Source organism: Palaemon carinicauda, chromosome 1 (genome assembly GCF_036898095.1).
Source record: "Palaemon carinicauda isolate YSFRI2023 chromosome 1, ASM3689809v2, whole genome shotgun sequence".
Lineage (NCBI taxonomy): Eukaryota > Metazoa > Arthropoda > Malacostraca > Decapoda > Palaemonidae > Palaemon > Palaemon carinicauda.
The window spans coordinates 133,484,591-133,510,771 of record NC_090725.1 but is presented as its reverse complement, the minus strand read 5'-3'; the positions used below and the strand labels follow the sequence as shown (position 1 = coordinate 133,510,771).

The window sequence follows — 26,181 nt, the reverse complement described above, 5'->3', positions numbered from 1 at the left end:
TCAACTGTTCATTACTTCCTTTACAATTTATTAATTTCTTTTCCTCACAGGGCTATTTTTCCCGTTGAAGCCATTGGGCTGATAACATACCGCTTTTCCAACAAGGGTTATAGCTTATAACTAGCAATAATAATAATAATAATAATAATAATAATAATAATAATAATAATCAGGAAATTTAACTCTATTTTCGAAAAGGGCAAATATCATTGACGGAGCCCAGATCAAATTTATAATAGAGGATAATGTACACGAAAACCAGAAGATTGCACTCAGAGAAATACCAGAGATGAAAAAATACATACAACTAGAATAAAATGCGCCACACGAGCACTTGAGATACCGTTGTAAAGCCTCACTCGCTGAACCTGAACCCGAGGTTTGTTATATCCAATAATCCAAGTTCTGGCAACACTGACTACGCCATTTCCTCTTCAAGCGTGCGCCGTCTCAGGACAGCGTGTGGTAAGTAGGTTCCTGTTAATTACTTAGATTTATTTAATATTAAACTGTTATTGTGGTTTTTTTTTAGATAACTTGAGTTGTCTAGAGTGTGCAGTCACATATCAAAGACAAATTATAGGTGAAAAGTCCTTACAACGTGGAACATGTCCATTATTAACAAAGGCAACGTGTCCTCGTGTCGAAGACCATTATTGGCTATTGAATTTATTTGTAGACACGTCGTGGCTTCTTAACTGTTCCATACATCAGTTGTGTCTACGATTCTAGTTATGTATAATATAACATTAATAAATCGGTATTCTATGGGAAAATATTGTGTGATCTGGTAACCGTCCGGCGTAGATCCAGTGTCTCCCATATTTGGGGTTTGTGTAGGCTAACCTATGTGCATCTTTGCCTAACTTATGGTACGTGTGAAGAACTTGAGCGCAAGTTGAAAATCTGGTGAAAAGGGTAAAAACAAACTTTACTGTGGTGTTCATGCAAGTAATTTGGTATAGGCCTTGGAGCAAGTGAAGGGTGAGGTGTAATGTATGATAGCGGCCACCTATGTGGTAATGACGGCTGACTAAGAATACGTTTACTTCTAACTTCTAGGACCTTTCTAATATACTGGGCTACATAATTAGTTGGCGTTTCTAATGTCCCTAATTCTATGCCATTTTTTCCAAATTTTCTAAATTCATTACATCTAAACTTGTGCTCCGTTGTATCATCTGCCTCCCCACAACACAAGCCATCATAATCATATCTGTTTCTACAAGTTTCTTTTAATTCTATCACTTTCAATCTTGTTACCATAACATTTATTGCCTCATTAGTGTCAAGGTTCCTTATGTAGTTTTTTCTGCCATTACTATTCACAAACTTGTAATTTGTAATCTTTCTTTTCTTTTTTTCTTTGGAATTTCATTTGCTAATTTTTTTTTCTTTTTGAGTTATTGCTTTGTATACTTGAATTATTTTTTCAATTTTTATATTGTGATACTTTATCCCCAACATTCCCCATATGGTTCTCTTATTTTATTTTTCAGTATCTCCTTAATTAGTCTTTTGTCATCTGATGTTATGAAAAAGCATTGCCTTTTCATACTCTATTTTCAAGTAGCCAAATTCCTGTTTCAGCCATTAGCCCCCAGTATGGTGTGGTAGCAACCTGTTCAAACATTCCTTTCATAATTTTCTACTGTATGCTCTCTAGTTCTTTCATTTCCTTTTCTTTTATAACACCCCAGGTCTCAATATTTGCAAACATTGTAGGTACTACTACCGCTCATAGATCTTTATTCTAACTAGCAATGCCAAATCTCCTACTCTGTTACTGTCTCCTCCATAACTTCCTATACCATGTATTTATTTTTTCTTCCCATTTGCTTATGCTGAGATTATGGTTTCCTATTTCTGGGTACCATTTTCCTAAGTTTTTGATGCAGTCTTATACCAACCGTGTTCTGCAAAATAAGTTGAATTAACATGATCTTCTAGACATAGTCTGGATCTTAATTAAAACTTAAACATTTTGATGGCAGTCTTTGTCGAGCTCAGATATAGTACCAAAAAAAGTCTTGGCCATTGTGGATATTTTCCACTGAACGTATGCATGTAATCAATACTGTGCTTTGCACAAATTCCCGAATAATCACCCAGAAGTCCTTTCTAAATAAATAAAATCCCTTTGTTGGGTGAAATTCTTAATTCTTGCCAATTTAGATTGTACAAGTTTAAAAGAATCTCATGCAATTTGAAGCACTACTGTATCCACAAAGTAACATTCTTTCAAAATATTTTCATATTGAATATTACATACTGCTAATATACCCCAAAATTAAACCATTGTTCTGACTTGGGTAGCGCCATAGCCTCTGTACCATGGCCTTACACTATCTTGAGATTGGTATATTGTTTGAGGGTACACTTCAATCTTGTTTCTCTTCTTATTATGTTAAGTTTTTATAGTTAATATATGAAATATTAATTTGATTACCTTTTAAAATATTTTGTTTTCCCTTGTTCCCTTTGTGGGAGTCCCTGGGCTTGAAGCATCTTGCTTTTCCAATTAGTAATTTGGCCATGAATCTCTCAGACTTTTTCTTTTATATATATGTATGTATGTATGTATACATATATGTATACATACAGTGGCTGTCAAAAAGTGTTGCGCGGAATGGAAAACCGATGAAGAAAAAGACTACTGTACCTCAAAATAAAAATATTCAGGAAAAATTAATTATTAAAACAATCATAAAAATTTTAAATGAATACTAACCACATCCTGTCCTAGTACTTGATAGGCATGCCACGACTTTTCCGCACTTCCTGAAGTCTCTTTGGCACTGAATCTGCTAACTGCTGCAGGAGGGACTCATCCAGATTGTCCCTAGCATTTTGTGAAGCCTATGTTAACTTTTCGATGGAAGATGTGTCCACATCCTGTAATTGTCTTTTTATGATTGCCCATAGATTTTCAGAAGGGGATATGTCAGGAGATTCCCCTGGGCAGTTAGGGATTATTTTCCATTATCTCTAAGCCACAAAGTGTTCTGTTTGGCGGTATGAGTCGGAGCCTCATCTTGTTGGAAAATTTAAGTCCCGCTCCTCCAAATGTCTTCCAAATCTTTATTAAGTTTCATTTCTAGTTAATAAATACAAGTTATCCTTTACCCCCATAGCCAAAGGAACCCCAGGTAATACTGTAGTATAGAACACCACGCTCTCCATTTACTCCAATATAATGGAATCCTGCACTTCTCACCTTCTTGCTCAGTAATTGGGGGGTTATTTAAATTCTGGGAAAGCAATAATTAGCAAGATAAGTTGGAGAGAGGGGAAGAGGTTATAAAAAGAAAATAGCTGTTTCCTCACTAAACGACTTGGAACTGACAATGTCAACCAAACAGAATTAGTGATGCCAGCGTACATAATCAGAAGTTCGTGATGCCAGCATACATTTGATTTACTGTATATTCAAAATATACTTAATTAAAAATGGATTAATTACTCAAAAGTGTCCTTAAAATACTGTATGCAATTTACAAATAGTGACACTTTTGAGTAATCACAATTCTTGTTTAAGTATACAAATAGTGACACTTTTGAGTAATCACAATTCTTGTTTAAGTATATTTTGAATATACAGTATATCAAATGGACGCTGGCATCACGAACTTCTGTTTATGTACGCTGGCATCATGATCTGTTTAGTTGACTATGTTGACATAAGTTCCATGTCGTTTAGTGAGGAAACCAAGCTATTTTCTTTTTATAACCCCTTCTCCCCTCTTCAACATATCTTGCTAATTATTGCTTAACCAGAATTTAAATAACCACCTAATTACGGTGCAAGAAAGTGAGAACTGCAGGATTACATTATATTGGAGTAAACAGATAGCGTGGTGTTCTATACTATTACCGGAACCCCTTACCATAACATACAAGGAAAACTTTACGCTCGTGGCAAGGTACTTTGGGTCGAGAGGATCAGACTTGTGCTTTCGGCAAACTCGCTTCCCCTTTGTATCGGCTACAAAGAAAGAAATTTCATCGGACCACAAAACTTGTCTCCACTTATTTATATCCCAGTTCTTGTACGAATTGGCGAAAGCTACACGAGCCTTCTTTTGCTTGGCTGTTATCAGCGGCTGGCGAAGTGCCTCAACTTTGGAGTAATGAAGGTCCTTCTGCAAGCGCCTTTGTACAGTCCTAACAGAGGCGCCAGCAACAACGTCAGGATTTTCAGCCTTAAGCTGGTGTGTCGTAAGGGTTGGATTGGCCTGAATGTTCCTACCCAGAACTCTTAACCCCCTCTTACTTATAATTGGGCTCTTCCCAAAGCCTGGCCTAGGTAGGGGGACCTCCTTCCCTCCCGATTCACGAAAAGCTTTGTTCTGAACAGTTCGTTGTTTTACACCAGTTTCCTGGCCTCCCTCATAAAGTTGGATCACTTGTACGATTTTCAATGGAAGTACAGTAATAGGCTTAGACATATCTGATAACACTCACTAAACCACACAAAATGTTGTCGCAAACAAAATTACAAAATATAACAAAAACGTCTGTAACCTGCCGTCACAACGTTCAGGGGCTACTGAGGAGCCTTGAACACCTGCAGTTGTTCGCTCACAAGCTCTAGTTGAGTTGCCATTAGTCATTCTCCCCAGACAATTTGTCGTTTGTTTTAATGACTGATTTTCTGTGGCATTGTTTTAAGATTCGTAAGCTCCGACTCATACGCCAAAAAGTATACATTGTTTCTTAGATATTGAGGAATTTAATACATCCATGATTAGCCATGGAATTCCCCATCCATTTCCCCCGTTAAGAAATCATAGAAAGAAAGTTACTGAACGTGGACACGTCTTGCAGCACAAGATTTGAAACATGCCAGTGACGGTCTGGATAAGTACCCCTTCGAGTGGTTTTCAGATTAAGTGGCCAGGAGACTCGAGAAAGTCTGTAAACACTGTTGCATGCCTACCAAGTAATAGGGAAGAATTTAGTTAGTATTCGTTTCAAATTTTATGATGGTTGCTTTATTAATTGATTTTTCCCGAATATTTTTATTTTTTGGTAGTCGTTTTCTTCTTCCGTTTTCCATTTCGCGCAACACGATTTAACGACCACACTATATATAAATCTATAATCATTTATATTTGTATATATATATATATATATATATATATATATACACACACACATACATACATACATACATACATACATACATACATACATACATACATACATATGTATGTATGTATGTACAGTATGTGTGTGTATATATATATATATATATATATATATATATATATATATATATATATATATATATGTGTGTGTGTGGCCATCAAATAATGTTGCGCGAAATGGAAAACAAAAGAAAACGACTACCACAATATATATATATATATATATATATGACTGGTGTAATTTGGCAATTTTTCCTAAATTGGTTGATTTCTAATACAAATTGTTTTTATTCCACTTTTAACAAAAAAGATGCATTTTGCAGTTAATAAGTGTACTGTACCGCCACTGCACTCTGCTAAATAGTGGGATGCTCAGAACCATCTTAGTGATTCAGAGTTGTCATTAAACGAACTTTGGTTAAATGACCACTAATCTACTTATAGTAATTTCATATTGCTTCCTCTTCTTGAAAGTAATGAAATGTAACACTAGTATTGACAATAAAACATGAGGTATGTTTATATTGATGACACATGAAATCGTGAACTGTGATGGTAAGAAATATATGTATTAGTGTACTATATGCAGTAAAAAAAATTATAAGAAATGTAAAGGACAAGTTGACAAAGGCCAAATTATAAGGTTAGCATTACTGTAGATATAGGGAAATATAGCATAATGTGAAAAAGAACATTATAAATATAAATGTATAAATATTATTGGAAAACATTAAATAGTAAAGTATGAATTGCCTAAGAATGAGTCAAAAATGATACTTTCAAATTGCAAAGTACAGCCTAAAGTTACTATTAAAGTGTACACCGCTATTAAAATCATCGAAGAAGAGGTCATATCGTGAACCTTGTGTGTAGGAAATGATTAATCGTAACTTTTCAAGTAAGGCAATTATACGGATACCTGGTTAATCGTTCTGATAGTCGCCTTGAGATCAGCTGACAGCAAGCCGAAATGAAATGATGTTTTTAAACTTCTCATACTGGCAGTGGAGAAATACAAACATGCATAAATGAAGCTCGGTTAATATCAAAAGCCATAATATTTATAAAATGTTTAATTGTGTATATATTATGATGTTGACTACTACTAGAGATCAGCTAACAAAATCAAATGTCCAGTTTTAAGCCTAACCTTTTTTCGAACATATATTTAGCTAAATCTTTTGCTATACTATATGTATGTATTGGATAGCACCTCAAAGGAACATTTTTGTTTTCCAAGTGGTAATCTATGTTAATAGCTGTAAACGAGCAATTGAAGATTTCGTACCTCCACCAAAGGTTAATGTAGTTAGTTGTGGCCTAAGAATTATCTGTGGTGGAAATTTCGTTAAAATTCATCAATTAGTTTGATGCTATCTTTGAAATGGTGAAAAATGCAAATCCGGATCATCTCCAAAATTTATTTGGTTCGTCCATGACCCAAGATATATCTGGTGAAAATTTTGTCAAAATCTGTCGTCGTTTTCACTTAATCCCGTTCTCACACGATAAATGCAAATCTTGATCTAGAATATGGATCCGTGTCAACTCCAAAATTCACTGGGGTTGTCCAAGACCGTAGGCCTAACTTTGGTGTAAATTTCATCTAAATCCGTCGAGTAGTATTGACGTAATCCTGTCCTTTGACAAATAATTAAACCGGTACGACCGCATACCTTGGCAAAGGTGATAAATTATGAATAATGTGATTCCATAGCTTATGCAATAGCACAATCTATGAATAATGTGATTCCATAGCTTATGCAATAGCACAATCTATGAATAATGTGATTCCATAGCTTATGCAATAGCACAATCTATGAATAATGTGATTCCATAGCTTATGCAATAGCACAATCTATGAATAATGTGATTCCATAGCTTATGCAATAGCACAATCTATGAATAATGTGATTCCATAGCTTATGCAATAGCACAATCTATGAATAATGTGATTCCATAGCTTATGCAATAGCACAATCTATGAATAATGTGATTCCATAGCTTATGCAATAGCACAATCTATGAATAATGTGATTCCATAGCTTATGCAATAGCACAATCTATGAATAATGTGATTCCATAGCTTATGCAATAGCACAATCTATGAATAATGTGATTCCATAGCTTATGCAATAGCACAATCTATGAATAATGTGATTCCATAGCTTATGCAATAGCACAATCTATGAATAATGTGATTCCATAGCTTATGCAATAGCACAATCTATGAATAATGTGATTCCATAGCTTATGCAATAGCACAATCTATGAATAATGTGATTCCATAGCTTATGCAATAGCACAATCTATGAATAATGTGATTCCATAGCTTATGCAATAGCACAATCTATGAATAATGTGATTCCATAGCTTATGCAATAGCACAATCTATGAATAATGTGATTCCATAGCTTATGCAATAGCACAATAGTACTGATGTAATATTGATTTTTTTTTTTAATGACTTGAAAATGATAAAAATTATAGTGCTTTTTTTGCATGTGCGCATGGTCTCAATAGCGGCAGCTTTAATAAAGATCACCTGATCACAATCAAAATTAAAAATAACTAGTCAAACTTCATTGTTAAAATACACCTGAAATTGTAAAAGAGTACAAAAATGCTTTGTTAAAGTATAAATAACTTTTTAAATATTTTATATATATATATATATATATATATATATATATATATATATATATATATATATATATATGTATATATATGTATATATATATATATATATATATATATATATATATATATATATATATATGTGAAATCTGATCAAAAGATTAAAAAATTTTGATAATTCATGAGTGACTGCCTGAGGAACACTGGCTTAGTGCAGTACAGTACTGTATTTAAGAACACGTCCCCATACCTTGTATGAAGAAGACGTTCATCGGATATTTATTGGCTGAAATGAAGAGTGCCTTGACCCCTCCCTGTATTTAAAAACTGCCTGGCATGGTTAGAAACTAAAAAATACGTAGACGTATACATTGCTTCTCTTACTATATGGTAAAACACGTTAATTTCCTTTTTTTTTGTCAAACGATATCTGCGATATCGGTATACCAGAAAACAAAATCAGGTCAGTGAAGGTTACACTATCTATCGGTTGGGCAGGGCCCACTCCCACCTGACAGAGCCATCTGTGATTAGTTTGTTATAAGTTTAAATGACCATTCCAGCTTCGCTGAAATCGGTTCCATGGAAGGTTTCAGGATTGTACAATTAGGAGAAGTACAAGTTTAAGGATAAATGACTGATTTCTTATCAGTAATTTTTCTCATCTAATTGGATGAGTTAAACTACTGTACACTTGAACCTTTTACTGTTGACGTAGTATATAATTTTTTTTTTAATTAAAGGAAGTGCTTTTGATTGAATTTTTTTGTAGATACAGCAACTATGTATTCCTACAGGACTAGTAAAACATCTTACCCAAATTGTAAGCAATAATTTTTAGAATAATTTTCATCCAAAAAGTACATTACACCGGATATACTCATTTGAAAAATATCCCCATATTTCAATTAAATTTGATAATTTGAAGTTTTTTTTTATATAGTTTCTGTTTTAGCCATTTAAAACATTGGTACCATTAGCACTTAATAGTAATGTTTAAGTGTACTTTTGTAGCTGTACACCAGTTGCATTCAAGAAATTATTGTATTTTATGTTTTATTATATTGCTTAAAGTCTACTGTAAGAGTTTCATACCTGGGAGAGACTTGGTGTGCGTACTAATTTGCCTCCTTGTCTCTCCACAGGTGTTGAATCCAGTGCTGTCTTCAGTGATAGGGTTCATAGTTATCTTGCTATCTGCATAGTGTACAGAATACTATAATCAAGTTGGGACTAACAAACACTAGGAATCCAAATTTTAAAGGAGTGGGAATTCAAGAGGAGCCAGAATGCCGCAGAATGAACACATTGAGCTTCATCGGAAACGTCATGGAAGACGTTTTAACTATGAAGAAAAGAAGAGGAAGAAGGAAGGTAGGGAGCCTCACGAGAGATCTAAGAAGGCCCAAAAGCTGCATGGTTTGAAAGCTAAGCTGTATCATAAGAAGAGATATTCAGAAAAGGTTCAGATGAAAAAGACCATAAAGGCCCATGAAGAGAAACTCAGCAAGAGAAAAGATAAGGAAGCAGTGCCAGAGGGGGCTGTACCTTCCTACCTATTAGATCGTGAGGGGCAATCTCGGGCTAAAGTGCTTTCTAATATGATTAAACAAAAAAGGAAGGAGAAGGCCGGTAAATGGGATGTACCTCTCCCAGCTGTAAGAGCTCAGGCAGAGGAAGAGGTGTTTAAAGTGATCAAGACTGGTAAGAGAAAAAAGAAGGCATGGAAAAGACTTGTAAAGAAAGTGACATTTGTTGGTGAGAATTTCACAAGAAAGCCACCCAAGTTTGAAAGGTTTATTCGGCCTATGGCGTTAAGATTCAAGAAAGCTCATGTTACTCATCCTGAACTGAAAGCCACATTTTGTTTACCCATTCTGGGGGTGAAGAAGAACCCAAGTTCAACAATGTATACAACTTTGGGTGTTATAACCAAGGGTACGGTCATAGAGGTCAACATTAGTGAACTTGGATTAGTAACTCAAAGTGGAAAGGTAGTGTGGGGCAAGTATGCACAAGTGACAAATAATCCGGAAAATGATGGATGTATTAATGCTGTGTTGTTGGTATAATAAAGGAAGACAAGAAACCAATTGTACTCGTTATGTTGAATATGTATACAATAAATTACTACACTTAATCATGGATTTCATTAACTTAATGATGATTAGGGAGATTGAAGTGATGATAGCAAGGCTATTAGATCACATGTTGACTAGATGAAAAGTCATAGGGGTCTTCTTGTACTTCACAGGTTTGGTGTATAATTTAAGATATTTTGTGTAGCATATGTACTTAAGAAAACTAGTTATATCAACATTGAAGTCCACGAAAATGGGTACCCCATATATTTCTGTATAGGTCTACCTACCCATATTTTCTTCCATTGGAATTTACAGCAGATGTCAGAATTTCCCAGAAAAGGACCAAGATGTAACTCAATCTTCACAATTGCAAATTGTCAAGAACTTGTTAGATCCTGTAATTGGTTCATTGTAATACCTTCATTTAATTGAACTCTAAATTTTTTCATAAATGTTGGTTTTATATATATATAGATAGATAGATAGATATATATATTATTATTATTATTATTACTATCCAAGCTACAACCCTAGTTGGAAAAGCAAGATGCTATAAGCCCAGGGGCTCCAAAAGGGAAAAATAGCCCAGTGAGGAAAGGAAATAGGAAATAAATAAAGGATTAACCATTTTCACTAAAGTGAAGTTCATTCTTGCGCAGATACAAACTACTTAGTCTTTTATATTGGTTACTCCTTGTCTCGTTTTCTCTACGATCAAACAATCAAAAGAAAAAGGGATTGACTGCATCACTTAACATTTGCTAAGCAACTACGGTGGAAGGATCGCCTGACTTCACTTCTGGTTGTGGAGTTAGGAGGGCGTATCCTCACTTCCTCTCTACGATCAGACATCTGCATTCACTATGCATACCCTTATAGAGCTTAGTGCTTGTGCCATGGTTTTTTATATATATAAATATATATATATATATATATATATATATATTTTTTGCGTGGCTATCATTATGAGTTACGAGTTAGTGCATTATGGCTAGTACGCCTGATACAATTTGTTCATGCCCCGGCCATGATTGATATTCCTGTGGCATCTTCACGAGTCTGGTAGATTTTTATCCGCATCTTTTTGTCCCTTTTGCCATGGTAAGAGAGGTTCAGTGGAATCGCCATGTGATTACAGTACTGTACTTTAGGGAGAGGCCTTCTTTTCAGTGGGAGAGATATCATTTGTGTCACAAGAAAAGATTTCTGTTGGAATAGTTATCCTCCAACTGGGTCCTTCATGTAAGGAAGCCCACTGAGGCTCCAGTCATGGATGACGACGGTCATGATAATTTTGTTAATGTTTTATCATTTGGTATTGATAATGTACAGTATGAAATTAAGCCAATAGTTTTGGTGGACCCTTTGGCTACGGCCACTGCACTCAGTCCTGATTACCCTGTTACAAGTAGCTCTCCCTTGCCTCCGAGGGGAGAACCTTACACGTCTGATTACCCAGAGAAGATTTTTCCTCTTTCAGGTCTCTTTTAGTTCCCGATTGCGGAACCTTAAGAGTTGAGCCACTATCCCGTGTACAGTACTAAACCAGCCTTGTTGTAAGACCCAGCTCATTCCCATGATCCAGGTTGCCTTGTACACCTGGGGTACTCTGCATCAATCTCCTTTGAAGTTTCCAGGATGCTTCATCTCTTTATTATGAGTGGTCAGACTGCTTTGGCTGTGTCCACACCCCAAGACTTGTCAATGCCAAGCTGTTCTAGATAATTTTCTTCTTTAAGCGTATTTGTGCTAAGAAGCAGTGTGACCAAACCCTCATTAATTCCCTGAATATTGTCTAGGATTCAGCTAGAGTCTGTAGGATTCAGCTTGACCAAACTTCAGCTTAACAAGTCTGTATGCGCCCCTTTTCCTACGCGTTGTCACAAAATGCGCCACCATTCTTGTGAATTAGGAACTCCTCTGCTGCTAGAGGTGATGACTTATAATGTGAGGGAGCTGGACTTTTCCCATTCTTTCTCCATAATGTGAATGAGGCAAGGGAAGGGAAAGACATCCGTTTAAATGCCAAGAATCACTCTTATTACTCAAAGCTGAACAAACAACAATTCTCCCAAAGTAAAACTAACACCTGATCATAATATCACTGTTAATGAATCTGGTGAACTTCGCTGCATGTGAGAGCACCAGCTCAGCTGATCCTGTTCTGCGCTTGGCCACCAGTCTAGAGTGGTATCCCATTGTGCGGTCAGAGAAAACCTGAGAGGAACCCCCCCATGAGCAATTTGAGGAATTTCGGTAACCATCTTGGAAAGATGGGCCGTTGCCAGATGCTCTTAGACAGCTCCCCCCCTGTGATGTTTTGCTTGAGAAACTCAGACCACATGAGTTTATCTATTCCCTCCTCCGGATGTAGCTACAGCTATAGAAAAGGTTGAGAGGTTGGGGCAAGTGGTGTATATGTTACCCCTCATTAGCAGCAAAGAAACTTTCAAATCAGTGCCTCTGCAGAGATGACTGCCCCTCCAGATTCCCAACAGTCTTGGAGGCAAGCCCCCCAACCCACATTTTGGTGGAGAGGACATCCCTCCAGACTTGGAAGGCATAGTCGGAATGGTTCTCGTTAAGGACGGTCCCCCAGCTACGTGGTCGACCTCTGGATAGTAGATATCCTTCATTCAGGATATAGTCCCTTTCATAGATTGTCCACCATCTCTGATCAGGACTCTGATGATCCAACCATTTTATTTGAAAGGCCCAGTAAGAGGAAGTATTCAAATTGTTGGCCAAAGGCACGGTTGAAGAAGTCTTGAACGATTCACCAGGCTGCCTCTGTAATCTAATCATTGTAGAAAAGCTGACAAGAGGTTGGAGACCCATCATAAGAGCTTTCCCATGTGAATCTGGGCCGCAAACCAAATTCATAATGGAGGCTTCGGCCACCAATCTCCAACTCATCGGAAAGAATAATTAACTTCTGACCATAGACTTGAATGACTCCTACTTTCAGGTCTTAATTAACCTGCTTCAAGGAAGTACCAAAGCTTTCCCTTTTGAGGAAATAATCCATTTCAGGGTGTTATTCTTCAGCCTGTCAACAGCCTTGCAGGTTTACACCAAAATCTTTGCCCTTGTCTTAGCCGGGGCTTGTGCCTACTCTACAATTTACGGGTTACCGACGGGCCGACCAAGGGGAAGGCCCGTGCCTGCAAGAAGAGTTGGCTGTAATACACTACGACGACATGTTGCCATGGGCATGAGGCTTTCAAGGTACTTGTGAACAACTGGTGACATCTGGCAGAATCCCAAGCTCTTCTGTTGAGGCAGAGATCCAATTGACCTTATTAACTAGAGGTGTGACTCTCATCCTCTAACCCATCGCGGGTTTGAAATCCCAATATATGTTGGTCTGGTATCTTATTAATTGTCCTTGAAATAAAAAAAGAAAATGAAAAAATTCTGTGTAGGGAAGTCTTCAGTATCCTTTGGAATGGATTATACTGGACTATTCCATTCAGATTTCAAATTGCCTAATGCCTCGGAGAATAGGTAGTTTTCTCCCCTTCCTCCTTTTCTTGAAGCGCACAACCCTCAGAAAGTAGGATCTTCAGTTAGGACAGAAGACCAGTTCTCGCAGGGAAGACCGGTTTCTTGAGTTTGTGGTAGATCATGACTGGATCCAAACTTTATCTTTGCCTCTATGATGTCTGTGTGGGATTGCTCGGATGTGTTCCATTATCGCAAACGAACTATATCAGAAGAGCTTTTGAAGTTGAAGGAGAGTAATTCACAGAATTTTAAATTTAGTAGATGCTTTAGAAACGGTTGTATGAGCTTCTAGTCATAACTTGGGTTCTACAAGAAAAGATTCAAGGAGTGATTGGGAAAGAAGTCCTTTTTGGATGGAGTAAAGTTCCATCCTTATATTATTTTGAAGTTATGAAATGCTGGATGTCCTTCTTGATGACGAGTCGGCAAGTTTAACAGCTTCCCCTCTTTCTCCAATTCCTCTCTCACCTTTTGTCACTCTAAGAGCAAGGTTGTCATCCCTGTTGGCTCCTCCGTATTCCCATGCAAACGAGATTGATAAGGGTACATGTAGAATTATCAGTAAACAAGGCCACCAGCTAACCTGAACAATCTACTTAACCTAATCTACTAGCTGTATCATAACCCAAAGGGGGCAAGAGATTGGGGGAGACACCCCCCCCCCTTACACAGCCATATTAAATTTGAGCCTAAAACCCTTTTGTTTACTGAGGTTGGAGCTTAAACGTAAGCTGCACCTTTCCGACTCAATGCCCAATGCACAATAACCTCATGGATGAATGAGCACCAGTCAGCTATAGTATTGTGAGAAATTCTTAATTTTCAACAGTTATGATAAATCTAACACCAATGTAATTATATACAAGTAACAAATTAGATTCTATATCTAAATTAGACTTTTCAAACCAAGTTCCCTTAAAAATGAATGTGTAAAAGCTACACCTTTTTTCACTTTTTTTTTTTTTCTCATGCCTTCTGTCACAGTGAAATGTTTTGTTTACATCAAGTCAGCACTTGAAACCATAGGTGGGGTAATTAGTGTCACTTGCACTTTTAATAACACCGCGATCTTCCCAGTACTTTATTCTTTCAATGTAACCACAATAATGCAAGACAAAATCTTTTTTTAATAAAAATTGAGACAAGAACTTGTGGGAAAACCCACAAAAATTGATGTCAAAGTAGATGGTAAAGGAGGAACAGCACCAGAAGTTGAAGGTTCACACACCTCCATGGGTCTCAAAAGACTGATAAACTAGCGGTGTAAATTGGGTAAAAAGGTATGAAAAGTGTTTCCTAGTAAAACTGTCGCCTGATTGGGTATCAGTCACATGATTCTAGTGTTGTTGAAATGCTAGTCCCAAGTAAAATGTGGATAATCATCATTGGTTAAAAACTGACGTCTTGGTACGTAGAATATAGTTGTAATAATGACAATCTATATTTTTAATGTACAAATAAAGAAACGAGAGCTCAGTCTGAAGAGGAATTTGAAAGTTATGAAGTTGAGAGACTTTGTTTTTTCTCAGGTGGGTCCAATTTAATTTTGATTTTTAACCGACGGGGGGCGCCGCCATAGGACGGCGGCAGTTTATTGATATTTATTAGGGGAAAAAAAATGTAATTTTGAAGAATTCCTAAAAAAAAATATTCTATCCAGTAATAGCGTGGTAAAAAAAAAATATAACATATCAAGTGACTTTTTCATCATTTGGTAATGCGGATTTACAAAAATATTACTGCATTCATAATTATCTCTTGGATGGACTATCAGTGTTTTGCTGATAGATAATATAAGCATTTAGAACTAAATCTAGAATTAATATTTATTGTTCCTGTGAGTGATGTTTTTTGTGTTAGTAGCGCTTCTGCTAGAGGATGAAGCAACAGGTTCAATGTCAAGATCGTTGTCATAAACATTGCTGTTAGTAATATAATCATTATCATCATGCTCACTATGGCTGTCCAAATCATCAGCACTTGTTTCCGAATCATAAAGATAATCAGTATCTTTTATCTCGCCAACAGAACAAAATCTCTATCGATAAGCCAAACGGCACCAAACCCCATCACCAACGGCGCATGCTTAGCCCACTCCTATAACCTCAAAGTATAATATTTCTGGCAACTTTGCTTTGTAAACGATTTCTGATTGGTTAAAGTAGCCTGTGATGTCATTAGAAGGCGGAGCTAAAGTCATTCCTATGAGGGAGAAAGGATGAAAAAAATGCATCCACAATATAGACGCTCGCAAGTTGGTGGGAATTAATGCATCCATAATGTGGACGGGTCGTCCTTCGTGGGTTAAACCAGTTCTATAGCGCCACATAGAGTTAAACGTCAAACAAAACCTTGGACTTCCCTCTTTTTAGTGAAAGTACTTGAATTTGATAACTTGCTGGTGAGGATCTGTCTCCAGAGGGGAATGGAAGTTGCCACAAGGATGGTTGTCCCTACGAGAGCAGATCTGCCTATGCTTTCATAAAAAGGGCAAGCACACCTGCAAAGAAAAAAAAAAAAGTTGAATATAACCAGTTGAACAAAAATGGTTGAGGTAGTAAGTGTGGGCTGAGCGGGAGCCTTCCCTGCCTGCCTGTATGTTAGCTGCCAAGTGTTTATGGCTGTGAACACCCAGCTGTGCCGAGTCTACTTATTGTAATGAACAAGGGTTTGAATTTATGACTGAGCGAAGTCATCCTCTGTATGAATAGCATGGGTCGTATTAATTATTGAAATTCATAATTCTTTTCATGTGTAGTTAAGACTTAAAAGATTTGAAAAGGTGTTTGAGTCAGTTGCTGCTGCTCTTTTTTTTTTTTTTTTTTTTTTTTTCCTCCAACCTTAGAACAGCAAACAGCACTTTAAACTTAACTTGAATTGTGCCTTCATTGATGAGTTTATATATATATATGTGTGTGTGTGTATGTTTATTTATTTATTTAATGAAATCCGGTTGTTTTATGCCAGTAATGTAAAAACAAAAAACTTCCCTTTCCAGAATAGCCAAAATGCAGATCTTTGTGAAAACATTAACGGGCAAGACCATCACCCTAGAGGTCGAGCCGTCTGACACCATTGAAAATGTGAAAGCCAAGATCCAGGATAAAGAGGGTATGTATACTTTTGTGTTTATATTGAAGTAAGCTTTCATGCCATTACTGCTTGTGTTTATATTGTTATTTATGATTTTTATTACAATATATCTATATTTCAGGTATTCCTCCCGATCAACAGCGGCTGATTTTTGCTGGGAAACAGCTGGAAGATGGTCGCACACTTTCTGATTATAACATTCAAAAGGGTAAGGCTTGATAAATATTTAACAAAACTTTTTTCCTGTTTAAACACCATCTAGATGAAGGAAAGGACAAGTTTCATATAGAGAGAACTGTATCAGATTTAACTTAGTTTAATATCCCTGTGAACCTTCAAGTACCCTTTTTGTATATCCTTACCAGTATGTGTTTATGATAATGTGTTACTATGCTTACTAACCATTATTATTGTCTTGGCTATGTAGGCTTTATTGATGATGCCAATATAACATGGGGGAACATTGTAAACTGCCAACAAGACTGAAATAGCTGTAGGCTAAACTGGAAATGAATTGGGTTTGGTCCATTTCAGAATTTGTTTTAAAGCCATTTTACATAACTATTTTGATAATAAATATTGGTGTTCAGTACACAGCCCTTACCAATCACTGGATTGATTTTTGCCAATTTGATGATTGACAGGAACACCCTTAATTCTATACCTACAGCAATATTTATGGTTGTATATTCACATTAAGTATAGAACAGGTCGAGATATAAAGCCATTACAGTATTATGCAACGATTTAAGAATTTACTCTTATAACTGTGTTGGTCTTGACTTCCTCTTGTCACTAGGTGTGGTAATTGAATAATAAATTGAGTGAGTTCGACGGTCATTACCAACGCCAATGATTTTGAAAGGTGGTTATGTTTTATTCCCGTTTTGGTGTGTGTGAACAGCTTCCTGGTCATACTTTTAAATGTAGATTTGAAACTTGCTGGAATTTTAAACTAATGAGCTGTTGAGGTCAAGTTCAAATTGCTGTCAATGCCACAATTTTAATTTAAAATCATCAATGAAACTGGTAGGGATTTTAAACTTGTGTAAAGAGCTAGAAACAATTGATTCTAAGAAAGACATGCCGATTAAGAAAAATAAGCCGCCTTAGCGGAGGTCTGCACTTTTAGTTTATTATGTGGTACATAACGGGGTATGTTGTGCAGTGGTTACAACTACCGTGCATGGTTTTGTCTTGTTAAGATGTGTTCACTTTCAAAAATTTTTTCTTTTTAATAGGAATCTCTCTTCAAAGCTGCTGCTTTTTTTTTTGATAAATAAATAGGAAGCCCGTATATATACTGTAAATGCATTAGGGGTTATTTTTGCCTGGTGCTTGTACTTGTGTAATGGCAGGTCTGATTGGTAACATAGCTGTAGAATGAACCATGAATTTTAGTATAAAGATGAGAATGCATTTTGAATAGCAACCATTTAGCATTCTAGTTTCCTTCCCCAGATCCATTGATCACTCAGTTACTCTGTAGGTATTTCAAAGTTAAAGTATAGTCTTCATAAAAAAGTATTGTGACATTTATGACATTAGATATGACCCTTTGGATTTCTAATGTGAATAGTCCTAAAGGCTTAAGGCTATCTCTCATATTTCCGTACATGCTTCATTACTAAGGTGTGTGTGTAAATTACTATTTCATGTTCAGTCACGATGTAATTCAAATGTTCCGTTTTATAGAATCTACTCTTCACCTGGTACTGCGACTTCGTGGAGGTGCTAAGAAACGCAAGAAGAAGAATTACACCACCCCAAAGAAGATTAAGCATAAGCATAAGAAAGTCAAATTGGCTGTGCTGAAGTATTACAAGGTAAATTATTTATGCTGGGTCATTTAGAAATAAATGTTTTATTATAATTATTGAATTTTCAGTTTTTGAGTGGTTTAGCTTATTTAAAATTTATAGCACTGTAGTTTCATTATAATGATTTCTCTGGTATTGAAGTTTAAACCATGCAAAAAAAAAAAAAAAAAAAATAAGAGATTAAGCATCAATTGCAGGTTCTACAAGTAGGAGGAATAACATTTTTTCTTTTTCTAACTAGCCTGCGTATAGGTCGAACACATGCAACCCACAATCATATAATGTAGATTAAGGAAGGGAAACATGCCGCCCCCTCTTTGTAATACCTGTCAAGTGACAATAGATTTTTAAACATTCTTCTGTAGTTGATTATTCCGTTATTAATCTTCAGACGACAGATTTACTCCAGGACTAACCTTATGAGATGTGCAAGGGGGAAATTGTAGTACAGTACTCAAAACTTGAAACAATTTACAGAGTATTGGTTTTATATCACCTTTAATTAATTTTATTATTTATTTTTTTAATCCCTTATTTTACATTTAGATGTTATTGTATGAAAGTGGTGTGATTGATTTTATAGGTTAAAACGATAACCAAATCTTGCCAGTGTACGGGTATGAACTATTAATATGCTTATATAGTGCTGAGTGGCCTTTTGGTGTCCGAGTGCTTGGTTTAAGGCCTAAATTTTAATTCCATTCATGTACAATGCAGAATTACATGATAAAGTTTGTATGCATGCATTCCCCCTCTGAGGTAGAGCTAGGAAGGGGACTAGTTACATTAGTAGGTTGTGAGATATATCTAAGGGCCTTGTCCAGTACTATAGTAATGGGTGTGAAATTTTGTTGATAATATATTGAAAGTAAACCAGTGTGTATTAAATGCACCATTCATGAACAAATCCCAAATAACCAGATTTATGTAAAATGCAATTTTGTTTGAATATTTGCTGTAACCAATTATAGATTTATAGAAGCTACAAAGTTTTGTAATTTTCATTTGAGATTTTTAAGTATTTTTGCATAAAATACACTTGAGCATGTTATGGCCACAAAATAGTGATTTTGTGTTCTATTTACAGGTTGATGATAATGGAAAGATTACTCGCCAGCGTCGTGAATGTCCAAGCGAAGAGTGTGGTGCTGGTGTATTCATGGCCAATATGTTTGACCGCCAGTACTGTGGATGTTGTCATCTTACATTTGTTTTCAACAAGCCAGAATAAAGTGTTATTCTAATAACTTGCATAAGTTCATTTTCCCTGTACAGCGCACTACTTTTAAGCGTCCTATCTCTATCACCTTTGAAATTATTGCCGGGGAGGGGTTTAGACTCATCTGGTTAGGCAGTTATTTATTTGAATGCCAAATCTCAGCCAGATACCCTACAAGAAATTGCCATTCATTTTTTTTTCCAATCGCTAATAATAAAGAAATCATTATTGCAGATTTGTTTCTTAGTAAAATTTCATGCAAACTTTTAAAATGTATTGGCAAGTGACAAATAGGAAGAGCTCATAATTTTAAGGGGACCAGCTCACTTTTGGGAAGGTGTGTATTGAAAGATTGCTTACATCAATGCCCTTATGGGTAAGGAATTGAATAGTTTGAATTTTTTTTCTTCAACATTTAAATTTACCTTAAAACCCTAGAAGCTCCCTTAGTTTTGAACTGAATTTTAAAAGATAACATGTGTATACTTGGAATGCAGGTCTTTCCGAAACAACAGAATTTTAATATATATGTAAAAATTTAACTTATTTTGCTAATTATAAAATTAACAAAAACTTTGAATATATCGCTCATTTGCGAGAACAGTGTCATAACTCAAAAATGGACATTTTTCAGGAGAGGCAAAAACAGTTTTCTATGTCGATGTAGTTTTTAACTATCACTTGACTGATGACCTTTCTCAAACTAAAACGTAGACAACACATTTAGCTAGATTATAATAAGTGTTGCAATGAATATCAAAAGAACTGCATGATTATTGAGGGCCTTTTTTTCATGCAATCATAGTTATGACCATCTCGTTGCAAAACTGTCACAACTTTTGAGTTTCAAGTCAAAATATGACACTATTACTACGAGAATTGCTCATTTTGTGCACATGAAATTATTTTGTTCCGTTTTATGACGGATATTAAAAGGTATTGTCTGGCTCAAATTATCTGCATATCATAAAGATAATATTGCTAAAATCAAGCTCCAAATACTGCGTTACACAGAAAGTTTCGTTTTTTATGTCACGACTTTTTCTTGCTAAAAATATCATGCATTCTTATATTAGATTATGAAAATAAAAGATAAACAGATGATTTTATACAGTTTATTCTCCTCAAGGATTCTAATAACAAGAATAAAAAATGAAGAAATAAATTTCAGCCAATGTTTGCATCATATAAATAAAAATTTAAGTAGCAAGTTCAACTTAGGAGATACATAGACTGTTTCCTTACGATTTCCTTACAATATACTTTCCTAAGTAAGTGAACATCTACAGAGTAGTAATAATAATTAAAGGCTCTCATAAAACAACTTGTATTGGTTTGGAATAAGGTTTTTCTTGCACAATCCAATGAGATCATCCTTCTTGTTCTTAGGAAGCCCAGGCTTGACACTAAATGCAGGTAGCAGACTAACTGTCCTTGGGTAGTTCTTAGCTTTGAGAACCGTGGTTTCTTGAAAATCATCTGCGTATGAATTCTTATAGAAGACAGATGTTGGTGAAGATTTGGTTACTCTCAGAACTTTTGCATCAGAAAGTTTCAACTTTTTCAGGTTCATGGGACCAATCTCATTAACTAATGATTTTATGTTCTTGAAATCTTCATAGCACAGTTCCTGGACAACGAAAGGATCACCCTTTTTTTTTTAGCTGCACGAACAGCTGTTACAAAAGTTTCAGGGACATACATCGGTCCACTTTAAAGAAGCCTTTTAACTTGCCTCTCGATCAGCGAATGCGCCGAATCTCCCTCATTTTGAGTATGCCCTTTGATCAGGTACTTGTGAGTAATGGAATGTATATCCAAGTTTGTTACAGCATACAGATATAGAGCGAGCATAAACTTGTTTTTCTGCTGTTCTGAACAGCTGTCAGAATAAAAAATAAAATCAGTGCAACCAGAATCACGAGTATCCTTTAAGTACTTCAGAACACAAGTACCAAGCTCATTTACTCCTTTATGGCCATTTGATTCATTCCAAATATGGCAATTGCATGCATTAGATATCAGGTTGTATATGGTAAAATTAAGTACATTTAATTTGGATTTATAGTAAAATACTGAAACCTCTCCTTTAGGTAGCTGGATAACAGCCTGTAAATCATATACTGCAACAGCACAGTCTTTCTTCTCCTTATCTCGTGATTTTTCTGTTCTTGACCATTCCTTTTCTCGATGGTGCAAATCATAACTTTCCTTCATATTATCTTTCTCAGTTTCAGTGGCGTTTTCAAAAGCGGTGCAAACATCGCATTGATCCTTTTTGGGAGTGTAGAAGGAAATATTATACTCCTCTGTGAATATTCTGTAGAAGAGTGTATAATTTCCAAACTGCTTCTGTTCTTCTTTGCATTTTGCTACATAATCCTTGTCTATGTCAGCAATTGACTTTCTGCCGTCAATGAACGTCTTAGAAGTATTGGCTCGAGTGTAGTGGCTTTAATTTTTGGTATGGAGTCTATATGCTGCTTTATTCCATCTCAAATTTCTTGACTAACAGTAGCATGATTGTCATAGTTTTCCTCTGAGGTCAGGTTCCAATAGTGTTCCAGCAATTTTTTTCTGTTTTTCTAGAACTGTGCGTATTGGTCTGTCATTTATATCCAAGGAGTTCTTTAAAAACAGCTTGCATACTCGAACTTTCTCACCATTCACATGGAAATTAAATGCGCTGTTCAAGGATCTTGGCTGACGACTTCCACCTATGCGAACGTATCTATAGGTCGGTTCAATGGCTGTTATTGAATTGGCTATAAATTGGCGCTGTAGGGATAATTCACCCAAGTCCCAATAAGAGTTGAAGATCTCCATTCTAGCTTCTTCATCGATTTTCGATGAACAATTAAGCCTACATTTTCACCACAAGGTGGTTTCATTCTTCTTTCTGTCCTCATTGTTTCTTCTTTGGTATGCATGGTGTAGGCTTTTCCCGCATTTCGTAGCTGTTTTTGTTTGTTTCTCTTCCATGTTTCAGGACCCCTCTTTCGTTTGATACCTTTCTTCGCCGGACTTACCAAAATAGACACGCTTTCCTGGCTTGCTTTTGATTTATCTGGATAAAGTGACTGATTTCTTGGTAGTGATTCATAATAATAATAATAATAATAATAATAATAATAATGTTTATTGGACAAAAAATATTTACATTCAAAGATTTACAAAAAGAAAAAAAGACTCAGTCCAAGCCCATGTGGAGCAGAGCTCTTCGGGCAATAATACAACAAAATAATATCATCAATTAAGTAAAAATAAAAAATAAAGTAAATATGGATATAGATATACAAAATGTACGCATACATATACATAATCATATGTATACAAATAGATACATATAAATGAGAATCTTAGCCTAAAAACAAATGGAAATGCATATTTATATGATAAGGAAAGATAGTATATGAAAGCTAATGGTATATACATTGAAAAAATTGTAGATATTAAGCAAAAAACTCAGTAAAAGAACTAGTTTTACAAATAAAAAAATATTCTAAACAATGAAACATACTTGCGTTGTGGTTAGGTAGGCAAGTATAAATATTTATTAATAAAGCTTAATACCCAGATAACAGGAGATTTGTATATGATTTCTTAAAAGACCGAACGCTAAGCAGTGCCTTTAGATAAGCGGGCAGAGTATTCCAAAGTTTAATACCTTGGTATAGATACGATTGCTCGCATCTATTAATACGTATGAAAGGGAGACTTAAGTTTGAATTTCTTGTTCCATATGGATGAACTGATTGTTCCTGAATTATTTTTCGTCTTAAATCTGGAAATTTGTTCAAAATAAGTGTTTGGAACATCATATTCATTAAGGAGAGCTTATAATTGTCTTCCAGCTTCAATATCGAGAGAGACCGGAAAAGTGGCGATGTATGAGCTAAGTAATCACTGGAGCTTATGATTCTTACCAGTCTTTTTTGAATTACAATTAATGGTTGCAAGACATTTCTACTACTACTCCCCCACGCCGTATTGCAGTAATTTAGGTGAGGAGATACTAACGAGTGATACAATTGTTTTATAATATATAAGGGGAAATACTCTTTTAATCTATATATGATACCCATTACTTTGGCAATTTTATTAACTGTCATATTTACATGCTCACAGAAAGTTAGTTTATTATCAAGAATTATCCCTAAAAATTTACCACTGGACTTCTGATCCAGAGTGTGATTTCCTATAGAAACCCTTATGTTATCAGGAACTCTTCGTAGAGAAAAGATTATGAAGTATGTCTTTCTTTCATTTAAGGTTAACTTATTTGCTAGTAGCCAGTTTTTTACATGAGTTAAATCATTGGTTAGTGTATCACAGAGGGAGTAGATATTTTTATGTCTAAAGTGAAGCGTAGTGTCATCGGCAAAGAGTATGGAGCTTAACCTACCTACTGATCGAGGTAGATCATTGATATAGGCGAGGAAAAATAACGGTCCTAGGACTGATCCCTGGGGAACACCTATTTTGACATCCATAACCTCTGAGAGATGGCCATCGAGGGTCATCCTCTTTATCAGGCACGTAATCTTTATCAGCAACTGAATCATCTGTATCGACGTCACTACATAAAGTATCACTTGACTCTGAAGATGAACTTGATGTTGAGGACGAATTACTTGAGGATGAGTTTAATACTTGATGATCGGCTTTTGACGAAGTTCATGGTTTTGGCTGAAGCCCTCGCTGAGTGCCAGTACTGGAATCTTCATAGTGATTTGTTTCCAGAGCTTCATATGGTAATGCACTGGGAGTGGTTGCTGCAACAATAACAAAAAAGTATATCAATATCATTCCCTAGGCTAGCTGAAATTCTTTTTAAATGCTCAATTTTATAAAAGATGCATATAAATTAATTTTAAATCGTAGAAGAGAAAAAAATAACATCTTGTAGGTACTAATTATTTTGTTCAAAATCTTTAAAAAAAAAAAAAATGCGTAGGTAAAATACTAACATGTTTTGGAGTTATTGTCATCAATTTGGGAAGGCTTTAACCCATTCATGTTCTCTTTGGACTGCAACGCCAAGTTCACGAGCTTCTTACCTCTGCTACTCATGTTATAAATTTTGCTTAAATTGATATGACTCTCTTGTTCTGTGGGAAGAGCGACGTAATTCTAAATAAAATTTGTAAAAATGGTTAAGAATCATATTGTTTGCTTCAATAGAGTCATATATTGAAATCAACCAATTTCCTTGAAAGCTATGTAGGTTTTAGTGGGTTGTAATAGTGACATAACTTGAGTAAATGCTTAGATGTTAGTAGTAGTTTGCTTGAAGACTGTCATATCTTGGAATAGTTTCATATAGCCTCATTAGAGGTTTGCATGAATACTGTCTCAACTCAAATTAATACATTCTACATGAAAAAATAAACATATTAAGGGAATACTCACATTAGTTACAATAATGACATAGTAAAAAATATGTCAGTGTTCATGCAGCAGCATACATCCTCACTCCAATAAAGCTCTTGAGTAACTGAGATGTGTCGAAATTGATACCCAATGTTATGACGATCGAGGTAGTGCAAGAGTGACACGTGAAGCTCTCTAGCAGCCATATTTGCAGACTCAGTTATGACGTTATTGTCACTTATAGAGCTTGACACGGGCTTTTCGATGGTGGCAATAACTCAAAATAGCAAAATTTTGAGTTATGTCACTCTTCTCGCAAATGAGCGATATATATAAAATGTGGGGATGGTTTCTGATGCAGAATTTATCAAAGGTTCCCCCCCCAAATTGAATGATGAAAATCGTACAAATAATGACTCTTAGGAAAACCTAGTTTTGTGATGTCACCCGGTTTAGTTTTCTATTGGCATGCTATGGTATCCAGTCTCCTCACTTTCAGTGAGTAATGCTATCCCCTCCTTGTGGGGTTGGGTTTCATGAGGTACTACCTAATTTGTTGCTAGGAAATTCAGAAGCTACCACCATTATAACCTGGTCCCTTAAAATTTTTGAAGTTTCTTTCTTTGTGGGGCCAATTAAACTACTTAGTAGCCTACAAATTTTCTTCCAAATTGTGATTTTCTCATGGAGAACCCATGTCCTCAACCAGGTTGCTCGCCAGTGATATGAATCATGGGGAATTTCCACTTCATTTTCTAAAATATCTCTTAATCTTTTATTCTTTTATTATCATCTAAGTTTACCCTTGCCATCATCATATCACCAATAGGATCAACATAATCAACAATTCTATACTTCGGTAAAAACATTGGCTACTGATGGTTGGTGGGGCTCCTGAGTAAACCATCCAAATCTGCTTTTTCTTCACTAATTTTTCTTTGCTTTTCCAATATTTCCTCCTGTTATCATTGCAGTGTTTGTCTATGACTTTTCCTATACATCTTGCATGAAGAGCCTTAAAACATAAAATAAACAATAGCCACTATCTGGCAACTTTCAAGGATAATCGTGACAATAAGCATATGCAAGGTTAGGGTAACAACTACATTTTAAGGTTTCTAATTGTCTTCCTATCACTTGTGGCGATTTGACAATGGAATGAAAACAAAAAACCTAATAACTGTCAAATAGAGCATCAAAAAAGGATGTCACTGAATATTTTGTATAATATATACTTATATAAACCTGCTCTTGTGGCACATTCATGACAGTAATGGAGATGAATCTTTCCTGGCCTT

At 35.7% G+C, this 26,181-nt stretch overlaps 1 protein-coding gene and 1 pseudogene across 1 annotated transcript; one reads left to right on the top strand and one right to left on the bottom strand.

Moving 5' to 3' along the window:
* Positions 1 to 320: 320 nt before the first annotated feature.
* Positions 321 to 19,538, top strand: Ip259 (NSA2 ribosome biogenesis factor-like IP259). The gene is made up of 6 exons (XM_068384959.1): positions 321 to 465; positions 8,933 to 9,853; positions 16,393 to 16,489; positions 16,593 to 16,679; positions 18,167 to 18,297; positions 19,379 to 19,538. The coding sequence occupies exons 2-6, from the start codon at positions 9,077 to 9,079 to the stop codon at positions 19,520 to 19,522; spliced, it is 1,236 nt and encodes a 411-aa protein (XP_068241060.1). The 5' UTR covers positions 321 to 465; positions 8,933 to 9,076; the 3' UTR covers positions 19,523 to 19,538.
* A 1,195-nt stretch (positions 19,539 to 20,733) lies between these two features.
* LOC137614288 (uncharacterized) lies at positions 20,734 to 24,184 on the bottom strand (annotated as a pseudogene).
* Between the last annotated feature and the right edge of the window lie 1,997 nt (positions 24,185 to 26,181).